The sequence below is a fragment of the Peromyscus maniculatus genome, chromosome 6, assembly GCF_049852395.1.
Source record: "Peromyscus maniculatus bairdii isolate BWxNUB_F1_BW_parent chromosome 6, HU_Pman_BW_mat_3.1, whole genome shotgun sequence".
Lineage (NCBI taxonomy): Eukaryota > Metazoa > Chordata > Mammalia > Rodentia > Cricetidae > Peromyscus > Peromyscus maniculatus.
Genome location: NC_134857.1, coordinates 84392328 through 84419947, shown reverse-complemented (window position 1 = coordinate 84419947; position 27620 = coordinate 84392328). Strand labels below are relative to the sequence as shown.

Sequence of the window (27620 nt, the reverse complement as noted above, 5' to 3'; positions counted from 1 at the left end):
AGATATTAAAAGTAAATCTTAAAAGATATTTGTATCTGTTTTTTATAGTAGAGTTTTAACAGCAAATATATGTATTGCAAATCTCATTTCAGTATTTATAAACAATTAGAGAGTTTCAGAATTCAAATTTAGTTTCTGATTTTGTTTTTGCCTTTCCTCCAGCAAAAAGATTAACTTATTTGGTGGTTTTAATATTTTAACATGATTATATTTTATCAGGTGATGTTATTGTAGACATCAATGGCAACTGTGTCCTTGGTCACACCCATGCAGATGTTGTCCAGATGTTTCAGTTGGTACCTGTCAGCCAGTATGTCAACCTTACTTTATGCCGTGGTTATCCACTTCCTGATGACAGTGAAGATCCTGTCGTGGACATTGTTGCTGCTACTCCTGTCATCAATGGACAATCATTAACAAAGGGAGAGACGTGCATGAACACTCAGGATTTTAAACCAGGAGCAATGGCTTTGGATCAAAATGGAAAACCAGGCCAGATCTTGGCCAGTGAGCGTCTCAATGGGCCATCAGATTCCAGTGAACAGAGAGCATCCCTGGCGTCATCAGGTGGCTCCCAGCCTGAACTGGTGACTGTCCCTCTGATCAAGGGCCCCAAAGGCTTTGGGTTTGCGATTGCTGACAGCCCAACTGGACAGAAGGTGAAAATGATTCTGGACAGCCAGTGGTGTCAAGGCCTTCAAAAAGGGGATGTCATCAAAGAAATTTACCACCAAAATGTGCAGAATTTAACACATCTCCAAGTGGTGGAAGTACTGAAGCAGTTCCCAGTCGGTGCAGATGTCCCCTTGCTCATCTTACGAGGAGGTGAGTGACAGCGCAAGGGTGACTCTTCGTTCCAAGCATTTATATCCCATCGTTGCCCGCCCTGCCAGGGCAGGTGTCTTCTGCTAGCACATTTCCCTGGCAATCAGTGTGCGTTTTTCTTGTGGCTCTGTCTGCATGTTTCACAAGCAGTATCTTTTTAAACTCTGTGTTGAGGGTTAGTGGTTTCATTCGTGTCCCTTATGAATATAACAATTTTAATGATTAGAGAAAGTCGTGGTACTATGCTACATCAAATAAAACACATCCTCTCAATTTCATTTTCTCAGTTGATAGCGATAATAGAAATTGACTTTTTTAGCCAGTAGTGCTTCATAACTCTGGACCACACCAGAGATTTTAAATTCCAACATGTTTATGTATGAGGAAAACAGGGGGTGTTAGCCTTTCCTTTGTCTTAAGCTCTACAGTCTGCCTGTAAATGTTGATTAAATCTCACAGAGCTTATGTAAAGAAAAAAAAGGGGAAATTTAATTTTTCAAGGTCATCAACTGATACGAACCACTCTTAGACATTTTAAATCTAATTCTAAGGACTAACTACAAAGTTGAATTTCAGTAGACTTTCTTAAGTCCATACCAATGAACAACTAGTGTTTAGCCTTTCTTCCTTATCTCCTCGACTCTTAGTTTTTATATTTTAGGCACACTTTACTGCTTAGGAGAGTTTTGCATTTTTTTGCATTTTTTTATTTTTTTATCCATTTTGGTATAGTTTCCAGGTGATGTAGTACAGTATGCTCAGAGTCAGGTAAAAACAATCTTTGTGATGGGGCTGACAAAATGTGTCAGTAGAGTTCAGATACCAGTATCCATATAACAAGCCAGGCAGCCCTTGAATGCCTTCACCTCAGCTCAGAAGAGGGTGGAGACTTCCAGCCCACCCAAGAAAATGTGAGCCCTAGGTTCAGGCAGACAGCCTGCCTCTGCCTCCGAGGAACAGGTGGAGTGTCGAGGAGGACTAGGTAGAGGAGGACATCCAGTGCCCTCTTCTGGCCACCATGTGTACACATTGCCAACAGCCCTATCTTCCATGTCATAGACAACTGAAAAACCTTTGCAAACACCCTTTTAGTTTGTTTCAGAGGAGCCAGGTAAGAAGTAGTTAAATATTAAAACAGCATGCTAGTGAATACACACACACACACACACACACACACACACACACACACACACACAGATAGATAAATAAATAAATAAATAAATGCAAATAGATCTTTAAAAGAAATATCTTTGTGAATGCTTGAGAGTTTTCTAACAAACCTAACAGAGACCAAAGTTTGATATTTGGGGGTTGATATCAGTTTGCTGCCTCTCTGCTTACTGTTTCTGTGATTTAAGGAACCATAACTATTAAGTAATACTAGCATTTATGCCTCAGGAATGTTGTAGTGTTGAAGATAATAGATGTTTAATGCCTGACACAAAGCTGATCCTAGATAGAGTTTATTATTAACCTTCTGAAATTGAAGTTTTATCAGAGACATTATTAATGTTTATGGTCTAGGAGTGTTTCCTCTGTTTTTAATTTTTTTTTTCTAAATTTTAGGTCCTCGTTCACCAACTAAAACTGCCAAAATGGTAAGTACTATGGTGGTACTCCAATGATTTCCTTATACCCTGAAAGAGGTGCCTCATTCCCCTATGGAAGGGCAGCTTCTTACTATGGGAATGGCTGTGAAAAGTCAGAGAGGCTTATTGCCCTAGGCTTAGATGAGAAATTCCAAGGAGTTGGTAGAAAACTCCCTGAGAGGGTTGTGCTGGGTTGGTTAAGGCTTGCTGCTGGAGAACACTAGAAGCCCAGATTACCAATGGTCCTACTCACAGAGTTATAAAGTGGGCCACTGAAGAACTGTGTAAACATCCTATTAGTTTTTTTTCTTTTGGAGGAGCCAGGTAAGAAGTAGCTAAATGTTAGGACAGATAGCAAGTATCTTCTTACTGGTGCCCAAGGAGAAGACATAGTAGCTGATCATAACTTCATGAAGACTGTAAATAACCAGACTTAAATGAACTCACATTTAAGACTCAGCATAACTTTTCATATTGTTACCTTCTGAGCTAAATCTTCTTATATCAAATGATAAGACGATTATATCTGAAACAGTGTCTTCTTTATTACTCTTTTAAATAACTGAGAAACCTATTTAAAGACCTGTAGGAGAAAATAGACATTAAAATGGTGGTGCCAAGTGCTATGATGGTGAAAGAAACTGTACCAGGCATAAGATATATTTGTGGATACCTACATAGATATAAAGACAATTATATTTAAAGTCTCAGCTCAGTTAATGGTTTGGCTAACTTGGAATAGAAAGGTGGTTTCTATGAAAAGTCATAGGTGTCTAAAGGAAAGATCACATGGTATGAAATAGGTTAATTCTACCAACACATCAAGTCTGCAAAGTTGCTGTTGAATGGATCAGGTGATGGGTAATGCTGAAAGATCAGAGAAGTAAAGGAGCCAGCCACCAGATAAACTTTTTACCTGTACCAAATCATCAGACCAAAAGGGGTGAGCTCCTGTTTCCTCTTGCCTTATATGCCTCTCTCTGCCCAGCCATATCACTTCCTGTCTCTACCTCCCTAGTGCTGGGATCAAAGGCATGACATCCCAAGTGCTGGGATCAAAGGTGTGTGCCACCACTGCCTGGCCTCTAGTGGCTAGCTCTGCAATCTGATCTCCAGGCAAGCTTTATTTGTTAGAGCACAAACAAAATATCACCACATTTCCCCCTTTTTGTCTAAAATTTTTAAAAAGATTATAACTAATAGAAGAAAAACTATATTCAATAAGTTCAATAACTACATACAATAAATATAGGCAATAAATTCATCAACAATGTTTAGTCCATAAACATTTGACAAATTCAGAGAAAATACTCCATTATCTATCCTATTTTAGTGAGTCCAAAAGGTTGAAACTAATTAACTTTTATTCTAACTTGCCTTACCAAAACTATCTTCTAATGTCCCTCAACCCTATACACTTTACACCTCTTTAGTGAATTTCTTTTCTGAATCTGGTAACAAGGAAAATTTATAACTACCACTATAAAGTCTTCAACTCCATCAGAGACCCGAGAAGTAAATACTATTGCCTGAGTAACCAGGAAGTGCAAGCAATCAACTTCTAAAAAAATATGTGAGAAATTACAGAAACAGTTGACTGCCTGGACAGTCACCCAAGGTTCCTTTGCAACATTGGGGCATCCATCTTCAGCCCACTGGTCTAGCATACCTGACAGGCTTTTCTGTGAAGCATGATATTCTGAAGGGCTGTCCTACCTTGTCTTGGCAAAGTTCGACAGTCACTTCCTTTTGTGTCCTGCTTCTCCCATTTGGACAACATACTGTCAGCAGTCAAGGCAAGAGCACTTTCTTGTCAGTGGCTAACTTTTACCACAAAGAAAGTAAACTCCACATGGAGTTTCTTCGATTCTCATCATCGTCTCTGAAGTAAATTGGTGCTGCCAGGAGCAGACATATCTCATGGTCATTTAAAAAACAACAACAACAAAAAGAATCTATGTTGTTAAAACATCTAAAATGCCATATTCTGTAGCTCTGAAGTGTTTGAAAATGACCTCTCTATCCAAAATATATGTCTGTTTGACCTTGAAAACATACCTAATATGACAAGTTCAATTGTAATAGGTGACGAATTACTAACCTGCATTTCCTTATTATCCTAAATAGTTGGTAATAATAACTTTCAAGGACCAGAAGTTTGCATTACATTGTTAAATGAGTTGTATATGTACAATACCTTGAACAAGAGTAGAAATGTATGTACAATATGTTCTAACAAAAATAATCTCAAATTTTTATCAGTCTACAAAGATCCATTTCAATGTAAAATATTTGGCTATTAATTGCTTTTTTGCTTTAAAAGTATATTCAATAATCTACCTTTTTATTGTTGTTGGTTGTTTTTGCTCTTCGGCTCTGTATATACACAGAGGCTTATTCTTACTTATGGATGCCCAGCCGTAGCTTGGCTTTTTTCTGGCCAGCTTTTCTTAACTTAAATTAGCCCATCTACCTTTGGCCTCAAAGGTTTTTTATTTTTCTCTATTCCTGTATACCCTTTCTTTTCTTCTTACTCCATGTCTGACTATGTAGCTGGGTGGCTGGCCCCTGGAGTCCCCCTCCCTCTCTGGCTACTTATTTTCTCCTCCCAGATTTCTCCTTCTATATATTCTCTCTGCCTGCAAGTATCGCCTATCCTTTCCCCTGCCTTACTAGTGGCCATTTAGTTCTTTATTAGACTAGTAGATGTTTTAGACAGGCACAGTAACACAGCTTCACAGAGTTAAACAAATGCAACATAAAAGAAATACACATCAAAATAATATTCTACAACATTTTATCCTATTTCTGTATCCAACCTTTTACTTTTCAGAGTAGATTCAATAATCTACCCTTATATCCTATAATATCTCTATCCCCCTTTTTTCTTTTCAAAACAAGAATCTTGAATCTAAACTCCATTCAGCTTTTTTTTTTTTAACCAGTACTAATAACGGCTTGTAACCAACCACCCTAAACATCAACAAATATCCATAACCCATTGAAAGACCAAAAACCACCCCCCTCACCTCTTGGGAATGTGGGTGTCATGTTCTTAAAATTACTTCCTGCTTGCCGGGCGGTGGTGGCGCACGCCTTTAATCCCAGCACTCGGGAGGCAGAGCCAGGTGGATCTCTGTGAGTTCGAGGCCAGCCTGGACTACCAAGTGAGTTCCAGGAAAGGCGCAAAACTACACAGAGAAACCCTGTCTCGAGAAAAAAAAAAAAATTACTTCCTGCTGTCTGGGGGCAACAGCACCTTTAGGGGATCCTGAAAAGAAACATTTGGGTTAATTGTCAAGTCCTGGGAGAGGTAGCTGTATCATTTGTTGTCCAGTCTCTGCATAATGGGAAAGTGCAGGGCTTGTCTCAAGTCCTGACTAGAGTAGTCTGTGAAGCTGGATCATCTCAGGCAGCTACCTCGAAATTGTCCTGAGCAGTTTGTAGTCCAAAGCTGATCTTTATTGGTGTTTGTCATCTTAGTGGCATTATCACAGTGCAGGTGGAATCATCATCGTGGGACCCTGTCCTCCTTTTGGAGACTTCAGAGGTGATTGTTTGATATGGTCAGGGTTCACTGCAGAAAACTTAAACTTCTTAAATGTCATATGTAGCAGATCTTAAAAAGGTTAAAGGATCATATTTTGTTATGTACATTCCAGAGTACAAAAACTTAATTACTAGTTACCTGATAGAGACTCAAACCCGAAATCATGTACAGGAAGCTAGATGAAGCTTTTTTTCTAGAATTAGTACTCTATATGACCATCAATATCATGACAAAAAGTTTAATATATATATTCATCTTGTAAATTTTGGGATATTTATACCTTAAGAAAAGTTTTAAAGAGTCAAAAATAAAACTAAAGACTTACGAGATTAGTGGTAATAGAATAGTCCCTTAATTTCTGTTTTTCTTCCGTCTCATATCAGGTGGCTCTTCTGACATGAGACAGATTTTGGATTTTACTTTTAACAAACATGCTTGGGTTTAGAGAAGGAGAGAGCCACACTCCAACTCCAAAACCACCCTTAATGTTTAATTGAACTGGAATTACAAAAAGACTATTTGCATTATATTTCTGCAGAGAATAGCAGAAATGAACATTAAGGAAGATTTATGAAATTTTATCCTGTTAAAAATGTGATACATCAATAGGCCATGTTACTCTTTTTCTTGAGACATTTTTTCTGGATGATTTGTCCTTTTTCTTCAGATGTCTCATTTGTCCAGTGGTCTTCAGATTCCTTAGCTGGATGCCATCATTCTCCTAAAAAGACAAAAATAAACCCCTGCCCCAACCCTGACTTTTGACAAGTTATATCTGATCAAATGAGAAGCATTTGTTAACCTTATAAGTTAGTTTAGATTGAACGAATGGCCATGCTATTTGATGAACTATCACCTCTTCTAAATAAGAGGTCTCTCTTATTTAAATCTAACCTTTATCAATTTTGATGGTATCCATAGCTTTTCTTCTTCTGAGAAAACAAAAGCAAAACCTCGTTCCCAATGTAACACATATCCTGGTTTCCATTCTGAGGTCAGCACATCTTTAAAGTGTACAGGCTGATTTAATTCTGTAGTTTTTTCTATTATCCATTGTCTCTCCGCAAATATCATTCCTTCTGGGGTTTTTTGTTACCCCTTTAAAGTTCGATTTGATCTTTCTATAACTGCTTGCCCTGTAGGATTTTGTGGTATACCTGTAATGTGCTTTATATTGTAAAAAGCAAAAAATTGTTTCATTTTACTAGAAACATATGCTGGACCATTATCAACCATATTTGTACAGGTATACCCATGATGGCCATAGCTTCTAGCAAATGTGTGATCTACAGAATCAGCCTCTTCAGAACTCAAAGCAGTTGCCCATTTAAACCCTGAATAAATGGTATGGTGTACATATTTTAATTTTCCAAATCCTACAAAATGAAACACATCCATCTGCCAGATTTTATTCCTTTGAGTACCTTTTGGATTACTTCCTGCAGGTAGCGGAGTATGGTTGTATAAAGAACAAGTAGGACATTTCCTTATAATTTCCTTGGCTTGTTGCCAAGTGATGGAAAAATCTTTTTTCAAATCTTTGCTATTGACATGGTGTTTTTAAATGAAATTCTGAGGCCTCTAACACATTTCCTATCAATAATTGATCAATTTTGTCATCACCTTATGCTAGAGGGCCTGGCAGACCTGTGTGGGATCTGATGTGTGATATATATTTATATGGGATGGTTCCTATTCCTAATTATTTCTTGTAACTGGATAAATAATGAAGTTAATTCTGACTCATCAGGAATAAATTCAGCAGTTTGAATGTGTGAAACAACTCTTTCTGCATACTGAGAGTCAGTAACTATTTAAAAGATTCCATTAAATCCATTAGTACCATCAGAGTAGCATATAATTCTGACTTTTGGTCAGAATCATAAGGGCTTTGAGCCACTTCACTTAAATTTCCTGATTTATAACCTGCCTTTTCTGATTTGTTTGCATCAGTATAAAATGTAGGGCTCCAGAAATTGGTGTTCCCTGTACAATGTAAGGAAAGATCCAGTTAGTTCTCTTTATAAAATGAATTCTTTTGCTTTGGGAATATTTGTTGTTAATCTCTTCCAAAAAATTACTGCAAGCTCTTTGCCAGGGTTCACTTTCTGCCCATAATTTGTCAATTTCATCATTAGTAAAAGGTACTGCAATTTCTACTGGGTCTATTCCTGGTAATTGACAAAGTCTCAATTGTCCCTTTAGAATCAACTCAGAAATCTTTTCCACATAAGTTTTTAATTTTTTACTCTGTTTATGTGGTAAAAATATCCATTCTAAGATAACATCTTCCCTCTGCAATAATATTCCTGTAGGAGAATGCATAGAGGGTAAAATAACCAGAATGCAGTCAAGCTCTGGATCCACATGATCCATGTGTGCATTCTGTAATTTCTTTTCCACCAAAGCCAATTCTCTCTCAGCTTCAGGTGCTAATTCTCTTGGACTATTTAAATAGTCTTGTCACCTTTTAAGGTTTGAAACAAATTAATCAGTTCTGTATTTTTTACTCCAATAGTGGGCCGTAGATGAGTAACGTATCCCAGCAATCTTTGAAAGTCATTGAGAGTCTGAAATTGAGCTGGGCAGTGGTGGTGCACTCCTTCAATCCCAGCACTCGGGAGGCAGAGGCAGGCGGATCTCTGTGAGTTCCAGGATAGGCAGGGTTGTTACACAGAGAAATCCTGTCATCATGGGGGGGAAAAGAGTCCACAATTGATTGTAACATGAATTCCTAAGTCGTCTTAATAAAAACCCAGAGCCTGACATTGGGGTGAAAGCTGAGGAAGAAGCAGAGCAGCCACAGCCACCCCCACCTGTCTCACCACACCGTACATCATGCGGTGGTAATAAGAAGTAAAATAAAGAAATGTTTGGTCTGACTCCTTTGGGAAAGTCATATTTGTATTTTGTTTTCCCTTTTCCGACTGATTGCCCAGCGTGGGTGCTTTCGTAGATGGATTGTCATTGCCCAGCAGAGGTTTTGGAAATTAAATTCAGTGAGGTGTGGGGGCAAGAGGGGAGCTTTCCTCTTGCTTTCTTTAGAAGTGTTGTTGTTACCTTCTATTTATTTGTCTTCATCTCCAAGTCAGTTTGTGTCTTGGTGGTAGAGGAAAAGATAAGAATGTTTACACATAAGACTAAAACCCTTTAGTCAAATCATTATATAAATGACTTTATATAATGTCAGTCTAATACACTTTAGCCAGATAAACATGGCCATGTAAGTGAATTCACGAACATCCGAGCCGTCTTCTGTGACTTCTGTCTCCTTTACAGCTCTGCTTAGTCAACATCTCCAGTTCACAGCACAGTTTTATGAAATAGCCAACCATCTAATTTTTAAAATACTAAGCAAGGCCTTTTTTTTTTCCATTTTAGAAAACTGATACAAAGGAAAATTCAGGAAGTTTGGAGGCCATAAATGAGCCTGTTCCCCAGCCTATGCCTTTTCCGCCCAGCATTATCAGGTCAGGATCCCCGAAATTGGATCCTTCTGAGGTCTACCTGAAGTCTAAGACTTTATATGAAGATAAACGTAAGTAATTGGGAATATTTCAGGGGAGCATGTAACAAGATCAATTTGAATTATTTTAAAATTGGAACTCTACCATCCTTTACAAGCACATTGAGAAACTATTCCTTCATTCCCATTTTAATGTGATTCTGAACTTTTTTCCACATACATTTAATATTCATTCCTTTTTTTCCAAAACCATGAATTAAGTACAAGCTGTCCACGACAAACTGCAATACAGAAAAAAATAGGTACCTGCACCCAGAAAGCCTGTTAAATCTAAATGGAGCCGACGGATACATGATCAAGTCAGTACATACAGTGCAAGTCCAGTGGCACAGTGGACGTGGGCTGGGCTTTAACACAGAGCTTGGGGGTCAGAATGAGTGCATGTAGCCCAGCAGGGAATAGCGACAGAGATAAACTGGATAAATTGGGATGCAGAGTAGGAAACAGTTAACTCATCCGCATGAGTCCTAGGAAATACCAGGTAGTGCTTCCTCCAGGAAGCAGACCTAAGCCCTCAAGGGTGAGGAGGGGTTATTAGAAGACAAATGGAGGGGCACTTGTCTGTGGGCTCCCTTGGCTGTGTTCTGCAGGAAGTGAGCCAGAGGGAGAGAGCCCCAGACTGTCGACGGCAAATGAGGAAGCTGGAACTGGGTGTATAACAACAGAGAACCACAGAATAGGTTTAGCTGCAGGGAAAACAGGGCTGGGTTTTTGTGTTAGGAAGGTCTTTCTGGCTAGAGGATGGAGGCTAATCAGAGTGGTGTGAAGTAAGAGGAGGAAACCACAGTGGACTTGCTCAAGGAGCCAGCCGAGAGGAGAAGAGAAAGCATACAATTAAAAAGGATCTCTGGGCGGTGGTGGCAGTGCACACCTTTAACCCCAGCACTCAGGAGGCAGCAGCAGGCAAGATCTCTGTGAGTTTGAGGTCAGCCTGGGCTACAGAGTGAATTTCAAGACATCCAGGGCTACACAGAAACCCTGTCTCTGAAAACAACAAAAAGTATTCTTTTACACTAATTTAGTTACTGATGAAAGATCTTTTCTGAAGTAAAATTTCAGGTTTATGTACGTTTGATTTTTGAAAACTTACTTGTTTTTAAGGAGTAGAACTGTACCTGCATTGTAAAAGGAATACAGAAACAGAAATAGTATATGTAACTGAGTTCATGCTTATGTAACTAGTTGTACATTTTTATCTTGATATCTGTTGGCCATATTCAGAAAGGTGATAATCAGACCAGGTATAAACAAAGCAAAGCAATAATTTAAATTCATACAGCCATGTGTGGTACCCCCTTCTTCAGGGGGCTGTTCGTAGTCTAATACATTCTTAACATTGGTAGAATCGCTGCAGTGTCATTGGACCCCAATAAAACAAGTGAGTTTGACTCATGATTTCTCTTTTCTTTTTGAAATTTAGTTTATTATTACTGTGTGTGTATATGTGTGTGATGTGTGTATGAGTACATACATGTCACAGACACATGGAGGTGTGGAGGTCAGAGGACAGCTTTGGTTCAGTTCCACTTCTTCTCCATGCTTCACAGCAAGTGACCCACTAAGCCGTCCTGCCAGCCCAGCTCATCCATCTAATTCCAGTGTTCTGTTCGTGGGTTTGGCGTGGTGCTGTTGTTGCTGTAAGCAATTGGACCTAGGACCTTGCTCCTCACGCCTGCGGAGCTCATGTCCCACTTAGTCACCCACCTCCACCTCTAACGTCCCCGACTCTGGTGGGAAGTATTTAACCCAGGAGATGGCTTCAAAGGAGCCAGGAAATCACCCTGCACCAGATTTCACTTGCCTTCTATGTAGTTTCCTGGCAGTTTCTCCTTTTTAGTAAATGCATGTTACTTCTTAATAAAACTAGTATTTTCCCAGAGACAGACTCGTAGACATGAAATGGGGTTTCCTGATTTCATACTCTCACTCATGCTGTCCCCAGCTCCTTGGGGACAAGATTGTGGGGTAAGCCTGGCATCTGGGGAGTCAAGCTTGGTTTCAATCTTAGCTCTATCAGTCACAGGAAGACATCAGGTGAGTTACTCAGGCCTTTAATTTACCCACCTAGAAAATGGGATCACTAAGAGATATTACGTGCCTGTTACTCTTTTTTTTTTCTTTAAAAATACTAACATTTTGCACATTTAGGCTAAGTAAATAGTTCCTATAAAATATTTTTCTTAGATAAAGCTATTCCCTTAAGAGTAGAAATAAGGCATTTGGAGGGCTCTCTTTTCCAAGAATTTAAAGAACCTTGCCCAAAAGCTAACTTATTTTTTGTACTATCAGTTTAATAAGTCTGAACTTAATGTTGTAATATTGATTGGACATTAGAAGTTAGTGTCCATGAAATACTGAGAAGATGGGAATGTGGTAAGTAACCTAATCGGTCTTGACACAGTTTTATTTAGCTTTTGAATTTCCTTAAACTCTTATACAAATTTTCACATATCAGATAGTTCTGAGATTATAATATAGTTTTTTGAAAGCTCTATAATGTTTTTCTATTAAATATTGGGCTTTATTTTTTAATCCGTTTAAAATCAATTATAGTTACATATTCTTATTTTCCTTAGCACCAAACACCAAAGATCTGGATGTTTTTCTTCGGAAACAAGAATCAGGGTTTGGCTTCAGGGTGCTGGGAGGAGACGGACCTGACCAGTCTGTAAGTGTAAACGTTGGGATATTGATGCTCCTGGTTTTGGTTGGTTGGTTTTTGTTTGGGGCTTGGGGTTTTTGAGACAGTGTCACACTATGCAGCCTGTCTGGCCTAGAACTCCCTGTAGACCAAGCTGGCCTCAGAGTCACAGAGATCAGCCTGCAACTGCCTCCCTTTCTGGGATTAAAGGTGTGCCTGTCACACCAGCTTGCTGCTCTAGTTCATATTCTGAAGTGGAGACTTGGTAGAATATAGGTTGTAGTAGTTACTTTTGTTCTCTGATGAAGTTCCATGATCAAGGCCACTGAGAAGGGAGAACTGATTTGGCATATGATTCCCAAAGGAGAGTCTATAATGGCAGGAAAGCATGGGCCAGGTAGCCCGAGCAGGAAGCTGAGAGATGATGTTTCCCTCTGCATTTGGGAGGCAGAGTGCACTGGAAGGAGGGCGTGGTTGTAATTCTCACAGCCCGCTCTTGGTGACTCACTTCGTTTTGTGAAGCTCCAAAGGCTTTATAACTTCCTGAAGAGCACCATCCATCTCTGAGGACCAAGTAGTCAGGAAACAGCCTGTGGGGAGCATTGCTCATCCGACCACTGCAGTGCTGTTTTTTATTTTGTTTCCTTTTCTCCTCAAGTTGGCTAGGTATTTTTCTCTAATGATTTTATTAATATGATTACTACATTTTATGTCTGTTGTGGTCTGTTAGGTTAACATGGTGTGGCTTAAGCTTGAAACCACATTAAAACATTAAAAACTGAGTATTTAGCTCTAAATATAACATCAATTAATTTACTTCTGTTCATTGTAAATTTTGGAACTAGAATTGTAACTCAGTAGTAGATATGTATGTGACTAGCAGGCATGAGGCCCTGAGTTTGATTCCTGGCACCAGAGAAAAAGCTTAGTGAACTAATTATTCACCTCTGCCTTGATTAGACAGCTAAGGCATTTTCCATCTCTCAGCACTCTGTGTGTAAGCCAGAGTCTACTCTGTCACAATGGCTGGTCTTCAGATCGCCACAGAAAGTTGGCACGAGGCTCAATACTTGCCTGTTGTTTTGTTCTTAGCTCTGCCATTAGAGAAATATAAAATAATTAAATTTCTTTCTAGAAGACATAATGGCCACATTTATAAAGCATTTAAAGTTCAGAATTTTGTTTATGTGGGTTACTTAAGAAAATAAACACATGGGTTTTGGTTGAAAGATAGCAGTAATATGATCAAGAGTTTAAGAGCGCATTTACATTTGTTATGTAGGATATGAAAGTCCTGCGTTGTCACTCTTAGAAATGTAGTCCTTTCAGTATGAAAGCTTCTATTTCTGAGTGAAGCATAATATTCTAGCATATAAATGTTATAATTAATCATACAGCTCACAATGACAGGGGTCATTGTTGTACATAGAGAGAATGTCAGATACATTGGTCTTGATAGCATGTGTTTTTTATTGCCTTCTGTTTTGTTGATAGTTACAATGTTCACTTAGAACATTTAAGAATTTATCTTCAACAACTGAGAACAACCATTCTCCTCTAAATGTCAGATTTTAGTAGTTCTAAAACTAGCATAAAATTACAGGTTCTAACTGCTGGAGAACAAAATGAGCTGGGTTTTTCTACCAAATGCAGATGACCCTCATCCTCCCTGCCCCTCTGACATTTTAGGAACAAGAGCTATTTCTTGATTGTATACCCTGAACTTGTCCTTTTGGCCACTGTATACATGGGAGAATCGTAAGAATAACCCTGGTAAGCTGGATATGGTGGCTCACACCTTTAATCCCAGCATGTGGGAGGCAGAGACAGGCGGATCTTTTGAGTTCGAGGCCAGCCTGGGCTACAGAGCGAGATCCAGGAAAAGCTACACATAGAAACCCTGTCTCAAAAAACCAACTTAAAAAAAAATGACCCTAGTTGCTGTGAAGAATTGTAGAACACCTCTCTCTCTCTCTCTCTCTCTCTCTCTCTCTCTCTCTCTCTCTCTCTCTCTCTCTCTCTCTCTCTCAGCATTTTGTTACATTGTAGTGATAGAGAACTTGGAGGTCCTTTTTAGTTCTTAAGCAATTTTGTATTTTCTGCCTTGTGCTCAACCCTGAGGATCTAGAATTCCATAACACAGCATGTGTATTTGAAGTACCACTTTGGAGAATATATAATTTCTAAAATACCACTTTTCTGAAATACGACTTTTCATAGATGAAGCCTTAAACTCTGGCTGATCTTAGTGAACTGCATAGGCCAACCTACACTTTACTATCTTATAGATATACATTGGGGCCATTATTCCCCTGGGAGCAGCTGAAAAGGATGGTCGGCTTCGAGCTGCTGATGAATTGATGTGCATTGATGGGATTCCTGTTAAAGGAAAATCACACAAGCAAGTCTTGGACTTAATGACCACCGCTGCTCGAAATGGCCATGTGTTACTAACTGTCAGGAGAAAGATCTTCTATGGAGGTGTGTACAACTCTTTCAGCACTGAAAAGTTAAAGATGCACTTGCTGTGGTTTTATAGGGTGTTCTGCAATATTTATCAGTGTATTTCCTGACCTATTTGGGATCAGGACTCAGCAGAAAGCTTTGTAGTATAAAGGATCCAAAAATAGTTTTCCAAAATAGAAATATATTTTAGGTTGCTATATTAAGATATATTATCATATTAGTCGATTTTACCAATATATTACTGTAAATGGGAGTATCACTTTAAATGTTTTTTTAAATAAATTAATACTGCTATTTCATCAAACCAAGAGATCCCCTACCTGAATATATCAAAAGGCTTGATCATAGTGAAATCCCAAATATTCACAGGAAGTAGAATGCTTCTCATTATAATGTTTTGGCCTAGGACCTGGAAAGATAACTCAGTAAAGTTCTTGCCCTTACAAGCATGAAGACCTGAGTTTATTTGATCCTCACAGCCCTATAGAAAGCCAGGCCAGTTGTTATGTCTTAAAAATAACAGCCCTGTAAAAAGCAAGCAGGGCAGCAGGGATTATAATCGTATGGCTGGGGGGCAGAGACGGGAGGATCCCTGGGCCTGCTGGCCAGCCAGTCTAGCCTGGTTGGTGAGCTCCAGGCCAGTGAGAGACCCTGACATTCAAGGTTGTCCTTCAGCCTCCATTTGTGCAAGTTCTAAAAAAGAAAGTTTTGGTGCAATACAATTTAACATGTCTTGGTGCTTACTGTGTATCAGGTGTATCAGTTTATTTGGACCCCAGAGTCTATGATGTAATTATTTTCACGTACAGTCACCTATAGTGAGTTCACAAACAGTAAAGAATGAGTCTAAGATTAATTGCCGAGTCCAGAGTCTAAACCATGACAATAGAATATGAACAGCTCTTGTAGTTTCTTATCAATACCTTTGTGAGTATTGAATATGACTTTTTTTTTTATTTTGAGAGCAGCTTTGCCCTGGTTGGCCTGGAACTCACTATATAGACCAGGCTAGCCTACATAGAGATCTACCCACCTCTGCCACGATGTCCAACTGGATAGGATTTTATAAGTAAATTCCTGCCAAAAAGGACAGTTCAGTAACACAGAAATTAAGGCTCATGAAGAGATGGATTTTGATCCATTTGCTGCCTCCTTTAGCTTTAGCACCTAGGAGAGTTTCTGCCTGACAAGTAGGTGTTAACTAAGGTATTCCCTTGATACCAGTATCATCTGCTCTCTTGTGGTGCTGGAAATTAAGCCTGCTGCGGAACCAAGTCCAGCTGGTGGTCTGAGCCAGACCGCAGTGCACGACAAAAGGACTACCTCTTGGTAATAAGAGCACACTAGAGATGCATACAGACTTGCATGCAGTACTGCTCCGCTTTGGTTGTGCTGGAGTCAGAGCCTGCCTGTATTTAGTGAGAACCTGACATTGATCGCAGGGAAAGCCATGGAGTTTTATAGTAAGTTGGTGTTATTAGACACTTGGCTAAAGAATTCCAGTGGGAAAAGAACCCACCTCTGCTTTCTCAGTAATGACTGGGTGTTGGTATTTCATGTTGAGATTCTAAACCATACTCTTTTAAAAATGTGTCTGTGTGCTCACGTCTGTGGGGGAGGAGGCATGTGCACAGAGAGGACAACCTTGGTGGTCATCCCTAAAACATCTTTTGTTTTTGAAACAGGGTATTTCATTGGCCTAGAACTTTCTGTATAAACTAGGCAGGCAAGCCCCAAGGATCTACCTATCTCTGCCTCCCCAGTGTGGCCCAGGCACTTTACTAACTAGCTGTTTCCTCAGTAGCTAAAACATTCCTAATATCAAGCAAATTTAGAGCTAAAGAGGCTTTATCATATGTTTTAAACAAATGTTGTACATTGGGATTCCTAGTGATTGATGTCTGACTAAATTAGCACACAAACTTTTCCTTTTTTTTTTTTTTTTTTTTTTCAATTAAAGCTCCCGTTTCACTCTCTCGTTCTTGTATATCCTTGAATAGCAGCAAGAGGGCACAGGCTGACTGCCCTTGCTGGGGATTCTATATGACTTTCTACCCGGCGGAGCCCGCCACTCACTGGTACACCTTGTTGTATATGGGGTGTAGTGATGAACTCGGCCAATCTCATCCATCAGGAAACTTCAGCTATAAAACACTTCTATAAGACACATCCTGTGCAGATAGCAGACGGTCTGGGGAGCATTCCAGAAGCTTTCACCTCCACAAACATCTGTGAACATCAATCACTGAGCTAAATTATATTACAGTTAATTTTCAAAGGAAGTGTACTGTGTCTCTTCTACCATCTACTTTTGTTAAAACTTTATAATCTTCATAGAACTAAATATTTAGAAAGTCAAATATATCCCTGCTGCCTACACCTATACTTTGATTCCCAGGAGGAGAGGCATCATGCTATATTTCTATTCTTTATATTATTAGAAATGAAATTTTCTTTTATTAGCTCAGCACTAAAATACTTACCTAGTACAAACTATTTTCCATAAATATTAAAACTGATGATGTTTATTATAGAGAAACAGCCTGAAGATGACAGCCCTCAAGCCTTCACACAGAACGGATCCCCCCGTCTGACCCGGGCAGAGCTCCCAGCCAGGCCTGCCCAGGAGGCCTATGATGTTGTCTTACAGAGAAAGGAGAATGAAGGCTTTGGTTTTGTCATCCTCACCTCTAAAAGCAAGCCACCTCCGGGAGGTAAGGGCTGCTGTGTCTTGTAGTCCCTCCTGCTGAACGTCTTAGAGATAGAGCTTTTTAAGATAGAGAATCCTTGGGGGGGGGGGTGGAGAGAGAGAGAGAGAATCCTTAATTTCAAAATTAGGTAATCTAAACCAAACCTTCCAGCCTTTGGATTTCTCAGGCATCTCAAATACTATAAAATAAGTCTCAGTTTTCACCAAGGTTATACTAAGGAAACACAGAAATGTCAGGGAAACACAGAAATTTCATGACTTTAGAGAAAGATACAACTTGAATTTTTTTTTTTTACAACTTGAATTTTTTTTAAATAATAATTTTTAAGTTTGGAGGGCACAGGTTTTCCAAATTAGAAATGGTAAAAGTAGAAATGAATTAAATTCTGGGAACAGTTGAGAAGGAGTGAAACTGAGAAAGAGAAAATCTTGACCCAATTATGCCTTCGTTACTGTATGTTGCCTAATAACAATTGTATTCTAACTATGAAGCATTCTTGTTGAATGAAAAGAGGCATTCCTGCCTTCCATATCTGTTTCATTGAAAGGTAAGATTTTGTTAGAACTTTTAAAAATGAGTATTCTGAGCCAGTGTTAACAGAATTCTTGCATCAGAGATGGATGAATGTTTATATAAAGGAAGGAGGTAACCTAGTAAGCACAAGATTGTTACGATTCAGCACATTAAATGTGTGCCTTGTCTTTATGTTTCTAAAAAATAAGAATCCTAGGCCAGGCAGTTTAGTGGTGCATGTCTTCAATCCCAGCCTCAAGAGGCAGAGGTAGGTGGGTCTCTGTGAGTTAGAGACCAGCCTGGTCTAAAGAGTAGTTCCAGGACAGGTAGGGCTGTTACACAGAGAAACCTTGTCTTGAAAAACCCAAATAAATAAATAAGAATCCTAGCTATGATTATGAAATCCTATTGAATATCAGATGAGAACCAGCACACTGATATTTCTGTGTTATGGTTATCTAATAATTATTTTTTCTTAGTCAGAACAATAAAAATCCTTGACCACATAAGAATATTCTATCCTTTGTTAGTAGGTTTGATTATATCTTGGGTAGGAGATCCACTAAATAGTGACTAAGACCTTAGTTTAAAAAAAAAGTAAAAAAAAGGAAGCTAATTTGCTACAACTAATACATGCATGTAAAGGGAGAAACTGCTGTGATGTGGGTGAGTTAGTACAGTAGTGTCAGATCACTGCTCACTGTTACTAGTTCCATTCTCCAAAAGCAGTTGCTATGGTAACACTTGGAACTAGAACTGTCACTGATGCTGTGAAGATGATTATGTGGCCTGTGTCAGAAATATGAAAGGAGAGATGGTTTTGATGTTGTATTATTACTATTAAAGATAGTCATAGTGGTCATTATATCTAATCCCAGACATTCAGGTTAATTAAAAATAGTAAAAGATTTTTATACTATGTGATAATAGTAAAAGATTTTTATACGATGTGATAAGCACTGACCACTTTTATATTAAAGATGCTGTCTTCCTATCACTGCAAAAAATAATGAGAATCTAGTGTTCACTGTAAAATAAAGCAATAATACAGATGAATTCAGAAAGAAGTTGTATTACTTATGTGTTTAAACATTTTCATATTTGTTTATATTTATTTTGCTTTTATATTCATTTAAACACTGTGTGTGTATAGATATTTGACCTCTGAATAAGGTGATAAGTAGATTGTCTGTCGGTGGTGACACATGCATTTAATCCCGGCACTCAAGGCAGGCAGATCTCTAAGATAAGGGTCAGCTTTATCTACAGAGCAAGTTCCAGGACAGCCAGAGCTACACAGAGAAAACCCTGTCTAGGGGGGAGGGAGGGGGAAGGCGTGTAGATCCCAGAACCATGGTAGCTGCTGAGGCTTATTGTGGTTACTACTGCTATTGTTATTATCATCTTACCTAAAACGTTGGGTTTTTGAGACAGTATCTTATAATATTGTCTAGGCTATTCCTGAACTTTTGGGCTTAAATGATCCTCCTGGCTCAGCGTCAGAGTCCCTGGGTACCCAGCAACCTTCTCTATTAGAGACCTTTAAAGTTTTTAATCAATACTTAATAATAAGATATGAAAACCTAACTCAAATATAAGATTGAGGCAGCTGGGTGGTAGTGGCGCACGCCTTTAGTCCCAGCACTTCGGAGGCAGAGGCAGGCGGATCTCTGTGAGTTCAAGGCCAGCCTGGTCTCCAAAGCAAGTTCCAGGAAAGGCACCAAAGCTACACAGAGAAACCTTGTCTCGAAAAACAAACAAACAAACAAAAAAAAAAAAAAAAAAAGATTGAGGCAAAACTAACATGTGGCAGGAAATGAGTGTTTGTAGTTCATTAGTTATCAGTGTGAACATGAATTAGGCCCAGGTGGTTGGTATGTTTTTTATAAATACTCAAGGTTTTTAGTCAAGATACAAAATCAGAATTGGTAATTTCCCTTAACTGCTAGATAATAATCTCACAAGTGCTGGGCCCTGGAGCCCTCCTCCTAGAACCCATTTGTCTCAGTCAGAGAGAAGAATCCTGGGGTAAGTGTAAATAAAGAGCTTCCGCTCACAGAGGCAGAGCGGTTAATGCAGTAACAGGTGTGCTTTGTGAGTATGTTCTGTGGGAAGGCGACAACCTAGCTGTTCTAATAATAGTCCTTTTATGGACCTGACTCAGAACCCTGTTCGAGATAGATGACTTTTTTCTTCTAGGTCAATGTGTCTTCTGTGACACATGTCTCAAAAAGGAGTTCCAGTAACATCTCTGGTGTCGGGTTTGAAATTGTAAGGTTCCCGACTGTTGAGTTGACTTCGTCTGAGATCAGGAGGTCCCGGGCGGCGCCTCCCAGTGAGCCTCAGTGCGGCCAGCCGAGCCTAGGCTTGGAGAGGCCTGTTGTAGCTGCAGGAAGCTCATCTGCCCTCTGCTGGTCCCTCAGAGGTGTCATTGTCACTCTTGCCACATGCCTTTCACATGGTTGCAAAGGTTTTATTTGAGAAAAGGGTATTTCCAGTTGCTGTCTTCTCTTTTACTGGATATAAATGTTTAAGAGTACTAACCTGACCTAAGCAGCTGGACGTGCTAGACTGTGAGATGGATTGAGGCCTGAGATGAGTGTAGACAGACATTGAAAAGGCGCCTTTACGGCGGATGTCCATAGACTATACCAACGAAAAGGAGGCAAGACTCAGAGCTGTGTGCACTCTGAAGAAACACCAGGACAAACTTCCCAGTCCACTCCAGGTGTTCAGGCGTGACCGTTTAGGTGGCCTGTTGGTTCTGGTTGCTTTGGTGGCTCTGCTCTACGTGCCCAGACTTAAGGATCTGGCCACTTGCGCTGCCGTCACCCAGAGCAGCTGTGGGACGTTGCACACGGCCGTGCTGCAGTGCCTGGCTGTTGCTCTGCTCACACTGTGAGAACGGGAACCACTGAGATTTCAGAGGTTAGTTCTGTCTGATGCTTTCCCAAGTCTGAACAAACCTTCCAGTGTGCCACAGAGCTGAGTGATTTCTTCCCAGGGGATTTAGAATGAACACTATGTATGAGTAAGACCAAAACACGAAGTAGAACTAAGGTGCTGATTTAGGAGGTCACAACAGGGCCACTGCATGATTTGCCACGTCTCTGATGTCCCACCTGTTACACTGTTAGTGGACTAGCTCAGAATGCCTGGTGGAGGACACGGCCCACGCTACACTGACCATTTTCTAATTATTCTCTTTGTAAGGAAAATGGACTCCTAAGTGCTTGATTTCATTCAGTGCTGAAAGGCACTTGTGTCCAACATTAATTGTCCCCGTTTAAAAATAAAATCTAATATTGTATAATTCTAGCAGAGTCAAGGACATAAATCATGACCAAGAATAACTTTCCCAGTCAAAATGAAAGTCTGTTGGATATCTACAGGACACTTGCAGCTGTGATTCAGAAATACTAGTAAGGAATGTTTTACTCAAGAAATTAAGCCTACTTCAGGGTGCCATCTAAAAATACTATCACTGTTCATATCAGTCAGTAGTCATGAAGAGCTCAAGGGCCTGGGAACTATTGACCTAGGCTAGGAAACTCTCAGAGAATGTCACTAATGACACACTGGATAATACCTTCTTTGACAAGATGCCCTGAATGCCTGGGATCTTGTCTTAAGCTGTGACAATAACATATTGCGCCTCCCCCCACCCCCAGTCAGTCTGGAAGGTCCTTAATACACTAAGCCAGAGCTGCACTGCATATCTGTCTGTGTGGTAGTCACAGCTTTGTACAATGAGGAGAGCCAAACAGTCTTAATGTAAGTATTCAGCCTTCTAGTCTCATGTAACATTTGAATTTGACAAAGATATCAAGAAACAAATTTGTTTTTATGCCAATGTGTCTATGTATTGGGAGGATGCATATATATGTATATGTGTGTGGAGGCTAGAGGACAACGTGAGGTGTCATCCTCAGGAACACAGTTCACTTCCTTTCAGATAGGGTCTCTTATTGGCCTGGAGATCACCAATAAGACTAGGTTGGCTAGGCAGCTAGCCCCAGTAATCTTAGTGCATCCTGATCACTGGGGTTATAATCATGTACCCCCCTATACTCATTTTTAAAAAGCATGAATTGTGGGGTTTTTTTTAATGTATGAGTGTTCTGTCTGCATGTATGCTTGCATGCCTAAAGAGGGCATCAGATCTCAATATAGATGATTGTGAGCCACCATGTGGGTGCTGGGAATTGAACTTGGGTCCTTTAAAAGAACAGCCAGTGCTCTTAACCTCTGAGCCCTGTTACATCTCTCTACCTCCCGCCACTCCCCCCCCATACCCATTTTTATATAGAATCTCGGAATTGAACTGAGATCCTCATGCTTGCAAGGCAAGTGTTCTACTAACAGAGCTTTCTTCCTAGCCCACAAGTTAATTTTTGTGTAGAAATATGATTCATTTTTGAGATCAGTTATTTATTTCATTGTTCTGGTTTTTGAACCAATTACCAAGTCCTATGCATAAAACTTGACTTGCATTTGTTAAGAGATTTCTCTTGGGAGTTGTTCACTGACCTTTCAGCAAAGCCAGAGGATCTTATTTCTAAAATAGCTTAAAAAAAAAAACAAAAAAAACAAAAAAAAACCCACCTGATACAGTCCTGATAGCCAGCAGTGACCCTTAGCTAGGAAAATTGGGATCCTGATCTAAAAAGAGGAAAAAGACATGGAATTCAGATATGGGTGGGAACAGCTGAGTAACAGAAGCTGAGTAACAGAAGCTGAGTAACAGAAGTAACAGAAGGAGATCGTCCTGGAGGGAGAGCTGCAGACTAAGTCTGGTAAGATGCAGATCTCCCAAACGCAGACCACCAGGAGGAAGAAGCAGCAGGAGTCTGTTTAGTGGGAGACTGAAGATTCCTGGACAGAGCCAGAAGAAAGGGGCTCTGGCAGGTGGGTGATACATGGCCTTGTGCTTAGGAAAGGTGCAAGAGGGGTGGTGAAGAGCACTGGCTGCCCTTGCAGATCCTGGTTCAGTTCCCAGCGCCCACATGGCACCACACAATCGTCTGTAACTCTAGTTCCAGGGGATCTGACACCCTCTTCTCAACTCCCAGAGGACCAGGCACACATGTGGTGCTACATTCCTACATGTTGGAAAAACACCCATACCCAGAAATAAATCGGAAAAAAAAGAGAAAGATGACCTTTCACAGGGATGTCTGAAGGACACATGTGGAACCAACACCCAGTAGTACCAGAAACACTCCAAGTGCCCTTTAGAGAGCTGCGGCCTGCCCCGTGGTGCTCTACCAGGAGCCTCAGACCCCAGGAGCACCCCGTCTCTGCCTGAGCAGAGGAGGAGCCGGCTCTTGTTGCCATGCCCCTCCATCCGCCCCCGGGACTCGCCTGTTCCCTTCCTCATGCTCCTTCTCCTTTTCCTTCACTGCTCTGCTCTGCTGAGGCCAGCTGGTGCTCGCTCAGTCTCTCTGTCTTGTCTCTCTGTCTCTGTCTGTGTGTGTGTGTGTGTGTGTGTGTGTGTGTGTGTGTGTGTGTGTGTGTGTGTGTCTTTCTGTCTCCCCCCGCCCCCCAGACCAGACCCTGTCCTAGTAAAGCTTTTTAGGTCAATAAAGTCAAGTGGCTTAAAAAAAAATAAAAAAAAAAAAAACTGGAATGAAGTTTCTAGTAAATGGAAATCAAACATGCTTATATCCATGGCTACACCCACATTAAAAATTCTCTATGTGTGTGGTTAGTAGGGGGGTGGGATTTGGACAGATAATGGTACTTAAATAATGAAATGATGATGTCGAGTCTGTCACTAGCAGGTATCTTAAATAACTGGAAAACTTGGGGTTCTTTCCACAGTTATTCCTCATAAAATTGGCCGAGTCATAGAGGGAAGTCCAGCTGATCGTTGTGGAAAACTGAAGGTCGGAGATCACATCTCTGCAGTGAATGGACAGTCCATTGTTGACCTATCTCACGATAATATTGTTCAGCTGATCAAAGATGCTGGAGTCACCGTCACACTGACCGTCATTGCTGAAGAAGGTGAGGGCGCGGTCACCCTGCCTTCCCCAAGCTGATGGCTTAGTGTGTCATGATGGCGGGGGCAGAGCAGCAGGGAGGCAGGTGTGGCTGGGAGCAGCAGCCAAGAGCTCACACCTGTGCGTGCATTGCAGACAAGGGGGTGGTGAGAGTGGACATGCTGTGGGTTCGGAACCCCCAGAAGGCCACGCCTCCTCCAGCAGGCCTGTGCCTTCCACTGACTGGGGACCAGCCACTCACACGTGAGCCTGTGGGGCCTCCTCATTCAGACCAGCACACAGTACAAGCGCAGGGTGTGGGAGAGCTGTTGGTGTGCCTGTTTCCTTTCATGTCTTAAAAGACAGTTCATTATAAAGTTGTTAGCTGCTCAGGGAAAGTAGTTTAGTTGGTGAGTGGTGGCCATTTATTTCTGTGCTGCAGAATCGAGCATCCAGAAGTGAAAATGGATAACACCTTTCAGACCCTGTTGTCTTAATAATGTCGCAAGGCTTGGCCTGAGTGAGTGGAGGGTTAGAGTTGAGGGATTGCTGTGGATGTGGCAGGTCCATGCCAGGTGTGCCCTCCTTGGAAGCAGAGCTTTGTTCTGGGCAGCTGCCGTAGGACCAGGACTGGTGGATCAGGTAGGAGGGCTCCTAAGCAGGACACAGAACACACACTGGTAGCCTGGAACACTGTCTGGCCTTGCTTGGAAACTGTCTTTCAGTCATTAGGAATTTCTAATTCGGAACCATTCAGAACCAGCCCGTGTTCTTTGTTTATGAATTACTAAGTAATCACTATGTAACACTCATCTCCCTTGTCCTCATTTTATAGTGAGAATGAGGAGGAGAAAAAAGCAGACTTATAAAGGTCCATCTTTCATATAAAATGTCCTCATACCTTGAGAATGTGGCCCAGTGGTGGGATTAGGAATGCTTGCCTAACATGCACAAGACCCTGGGTTGGAGCCCCGGTACTGCCAAGAGGAGAGAGAGAGCGATTAGGATCCCCCATACTTGTGTTAATTGATGTTCTAGTTTTCCTCTGTGAGCCTAAGGTAAGTTCCCAGGTGTTTCGTAATCCACCTTCACCCTCCCAGCATCTTGCTGTGCCGTCAAGTCTGGTCTCCGACTCCTGCTCTCCAGTGACCCTCCCGCCTCAGCCTCCCAGAACTAGAACTTTAGGTATACCGCCACTCCCAGTGCATTTCTCAACTTTGCCTTTCTTTTTGTTCCTATGGACTGCTCTTGTGTTTTTACCTTTAAGGTATTATATAAATCTTCTTTCTGTCCAAGGTACTGTGGTGGGTATTTATTTATTTATTAATTCCTTCACATTAACTTTGTGACTCCAGTTATAAAGCAGAAGTCAGTGCCACCAGAATGGCATTGCAGAATTGTGTGTGCACTTGTGGTTCGCAGCTGCCATGCAGCGGCCCTAAGTGGGAGGAGGAGCTGACCTCGGGTACAAGGCTGGCAGACTACAGGGAAACCAGTCGGTTTTCCAGGTGTCTCAGGCTGGCGCCTTTAGAAAATACAGCAGGAGTCCGTCCAATCATACATAGTCATTAAGTGGTAAGATCTTTCTGACTGCTTACATGTGCTACTGCTGCTGACCACAGACCATACTTTGGGTGTTCTTGGGATAGTTTGGTAGGAGAACAACCATTTCTTCCTCTTAGTATATTGTTTTTTCAAAGTTATCCCTGATAATTTTCTTTTTTGTTTGTCTGTTTGTTTCTAGACAAGTTTTCTCTGTAGCCCTGGCTGTCCTGGATCTCACTCTGTAAACCAGGCTGGCCTTGAACTCATAGAGATCCGCCTGCCTCCGCCTCCTGCAGCTGGCATTAAAGGCATGCGCCACCATGTCAGGCAAGTAAATTTTTCTAAAAGGTTATCCTGAATTGTTTGTTTTTCTTAGAGTAAAATCTACCTTTGACATTTCAGCCCAAGTATTTCTAGACAGCTGCTTGAGGTAGCTTATATGATGATGTCAGTCACCATTAGGAAGAAATGAAAAAATGGAAGAAAACTTATTCAGTGATTACTTATTTTATTGTACTCTAGATTTTTTTTAAACTATGGAAATATTCGTAATCCCTTATTTTACTCAGGAAATAATAGAAAGTCTCCCTTTTGTCCTAAAATTTTCATTCATGGGATTTGTAAGTCTTCCAAATGTCTCATTGAATTCAGTGTAAAACATATCAGCTGCCTTGCAATTAAGTGATTCTAGAAAGCTATTTTCAGGACCTGTGTTCACATCATTCCTCCAGGCTACATAGTCTCTCGTCTGATACATAGTCTCTTACACCTTCTCCCGCTTACTTACCCCAGCCCGTCGCTGTGATGAGTAGGAAAGGTTATTACCTGGAAGAAAGACGTGTTTCCTCCTCCTTTCATCTTCCCTTTATAAGGTGTCCTTTGATATCTGGGCCTAAGAAATGTCAAAGACATGGCAAGTGCCCTGTGTCATATAAAAACTGTAAACTACAGCCATGACTTTGACCGTGTCCACCCCCTCCATTCCTCCACCACACTAACTCGGTCTTAAGGTTGGTACAGAAACTGGCTGTGCCTGGTAGTTTCTGCTTACTATATAGAAAGCTTCTTTTCCCCCAGAACTGATTGCTAATGTTTTGTGAAGTCCTGTTTAAGAGTGGACATGAATTACTGCTGCTACAGGAATGTGCACTGGAATGATATGGACATCCTTCTCCATTTAGTTCTCTGGTTGTTCCCATTTCTCCACATTCTACTCTCACTTCCCTGCTAGTGTGCTCCATGTATGTATTTTCAGTTGTGTGTCTTTTAAAGTACACTGTGCTGTGTGTGTATTGTCATTAGTTTTTCAGTTGCGTAGATAGCTGATATTATGCTGTAGATTGTTATGCTGGGGCCTGTTCTCAGAACCAAGAGGTTTTATTTGTTTTCACTTTTCTAGGATCCAGTCAAAGACTCTAGAATTCCTTATGCTATTTAGTGGTCATAGCTTCTTTTTTCTTTTAACTAGGATAAATTCACATGTTATAAAACAACATGTTCAGCCGGGCGGTGGTGGCGCACACCTTTAATCCCAGCACTCGGGAGGCAGAGCCAGGCGGATCTCTGTGAGTTCGAGGCCAGCCTGGGCTACCAAGTGAGCTCCAGGAAAGGCGCAAAGCTACACAGAGAAACCCTGTCTCGAAAATCCAAAAAAAAAAAAAAAAAAAAAAAAACAACATGTTCAATTTAGTGCTGTTCTGGAAGGTTATTTTAGGTGTGGTGTGGGGAGGTATTTCTTTTCTTTTGTTTTTTAAATTTATCCACAAGGTTATCTAACCATCACCACTAATTTCACATTTTATCAGCCCCCAAAAGAAACCCCATAATTATTAGAAATTATTTCCCATCCTCAGCAACCACACATCTACTGTTTGCCTCTATCAATTTGCCAGACATTTCATTTAAGTGGAATCATATAGTACATGACCTTGTCTGTCTGGTTCCTTTCTCTAGCGAACTTTCAAGGTACAACTTCACTGTAGTCTTATCATTCCTTTTTATGAGTGATGCATAAATTCCATATTACATACACATCACTTTACTTATCAGTCAATTATTTGATAGACATTTTTATTTTGAATTTTGTTGATGTGCACATTAATGTACAGCTTTTCCTGCAAATGCATGATTTCATTTTTCTTGAGTTTATACCCAGATGTAGAATTGTTGGGTCATATGGTATACTCTTATATTTGGCTTTCTGAGGAGTCGCCAAAGTGGCTGTGCCATCCTATACTCTCATCAGCCGTAAGTGAGGCTTCCAGTTTTTT

General features: G+C 40.6%; 1 protein-coding gene across 3 annotated transcripts in view; it reads left to right on the top strand.

Annotated features, from left to right (window-relative positions):
- Magi3 (membrane associated guanylate kinase, WW and PDZ domain containing 3) overlaps positions 1-27620 on the top strand; it is a 234499-nt gene that overhangs the window by 187809 nt on the left and 19070 nt on the right. For all 3 annotated transcript variants that reach the window (XM_042279633.2, XM_042279636.2, XM_042279635.2), the window contains exons 10-16: positions 220-825; positions 2392-2423; positions 9346-9502; positions 12067-12158; positions 14420-14612; positions 17132-17311; positions 23645-23830. In XM_042279633.2, coding sequence (XP_042135567.2) covers positions 220-825; positions 2392-2423; positions 9346-9502; positions 12067-12158; positions 14420-14612; positions 17132-17311; positions 23645-23830 — 1446 coding nt within the window. The remainder of the gene's footprint in view (positions 1-219; positions 826-2391; positions 2424-9345; positions 9503-12066; positions 12159-14419; positions 14613-17131; positions 17312-23644; positions 23831-27620) is intronic.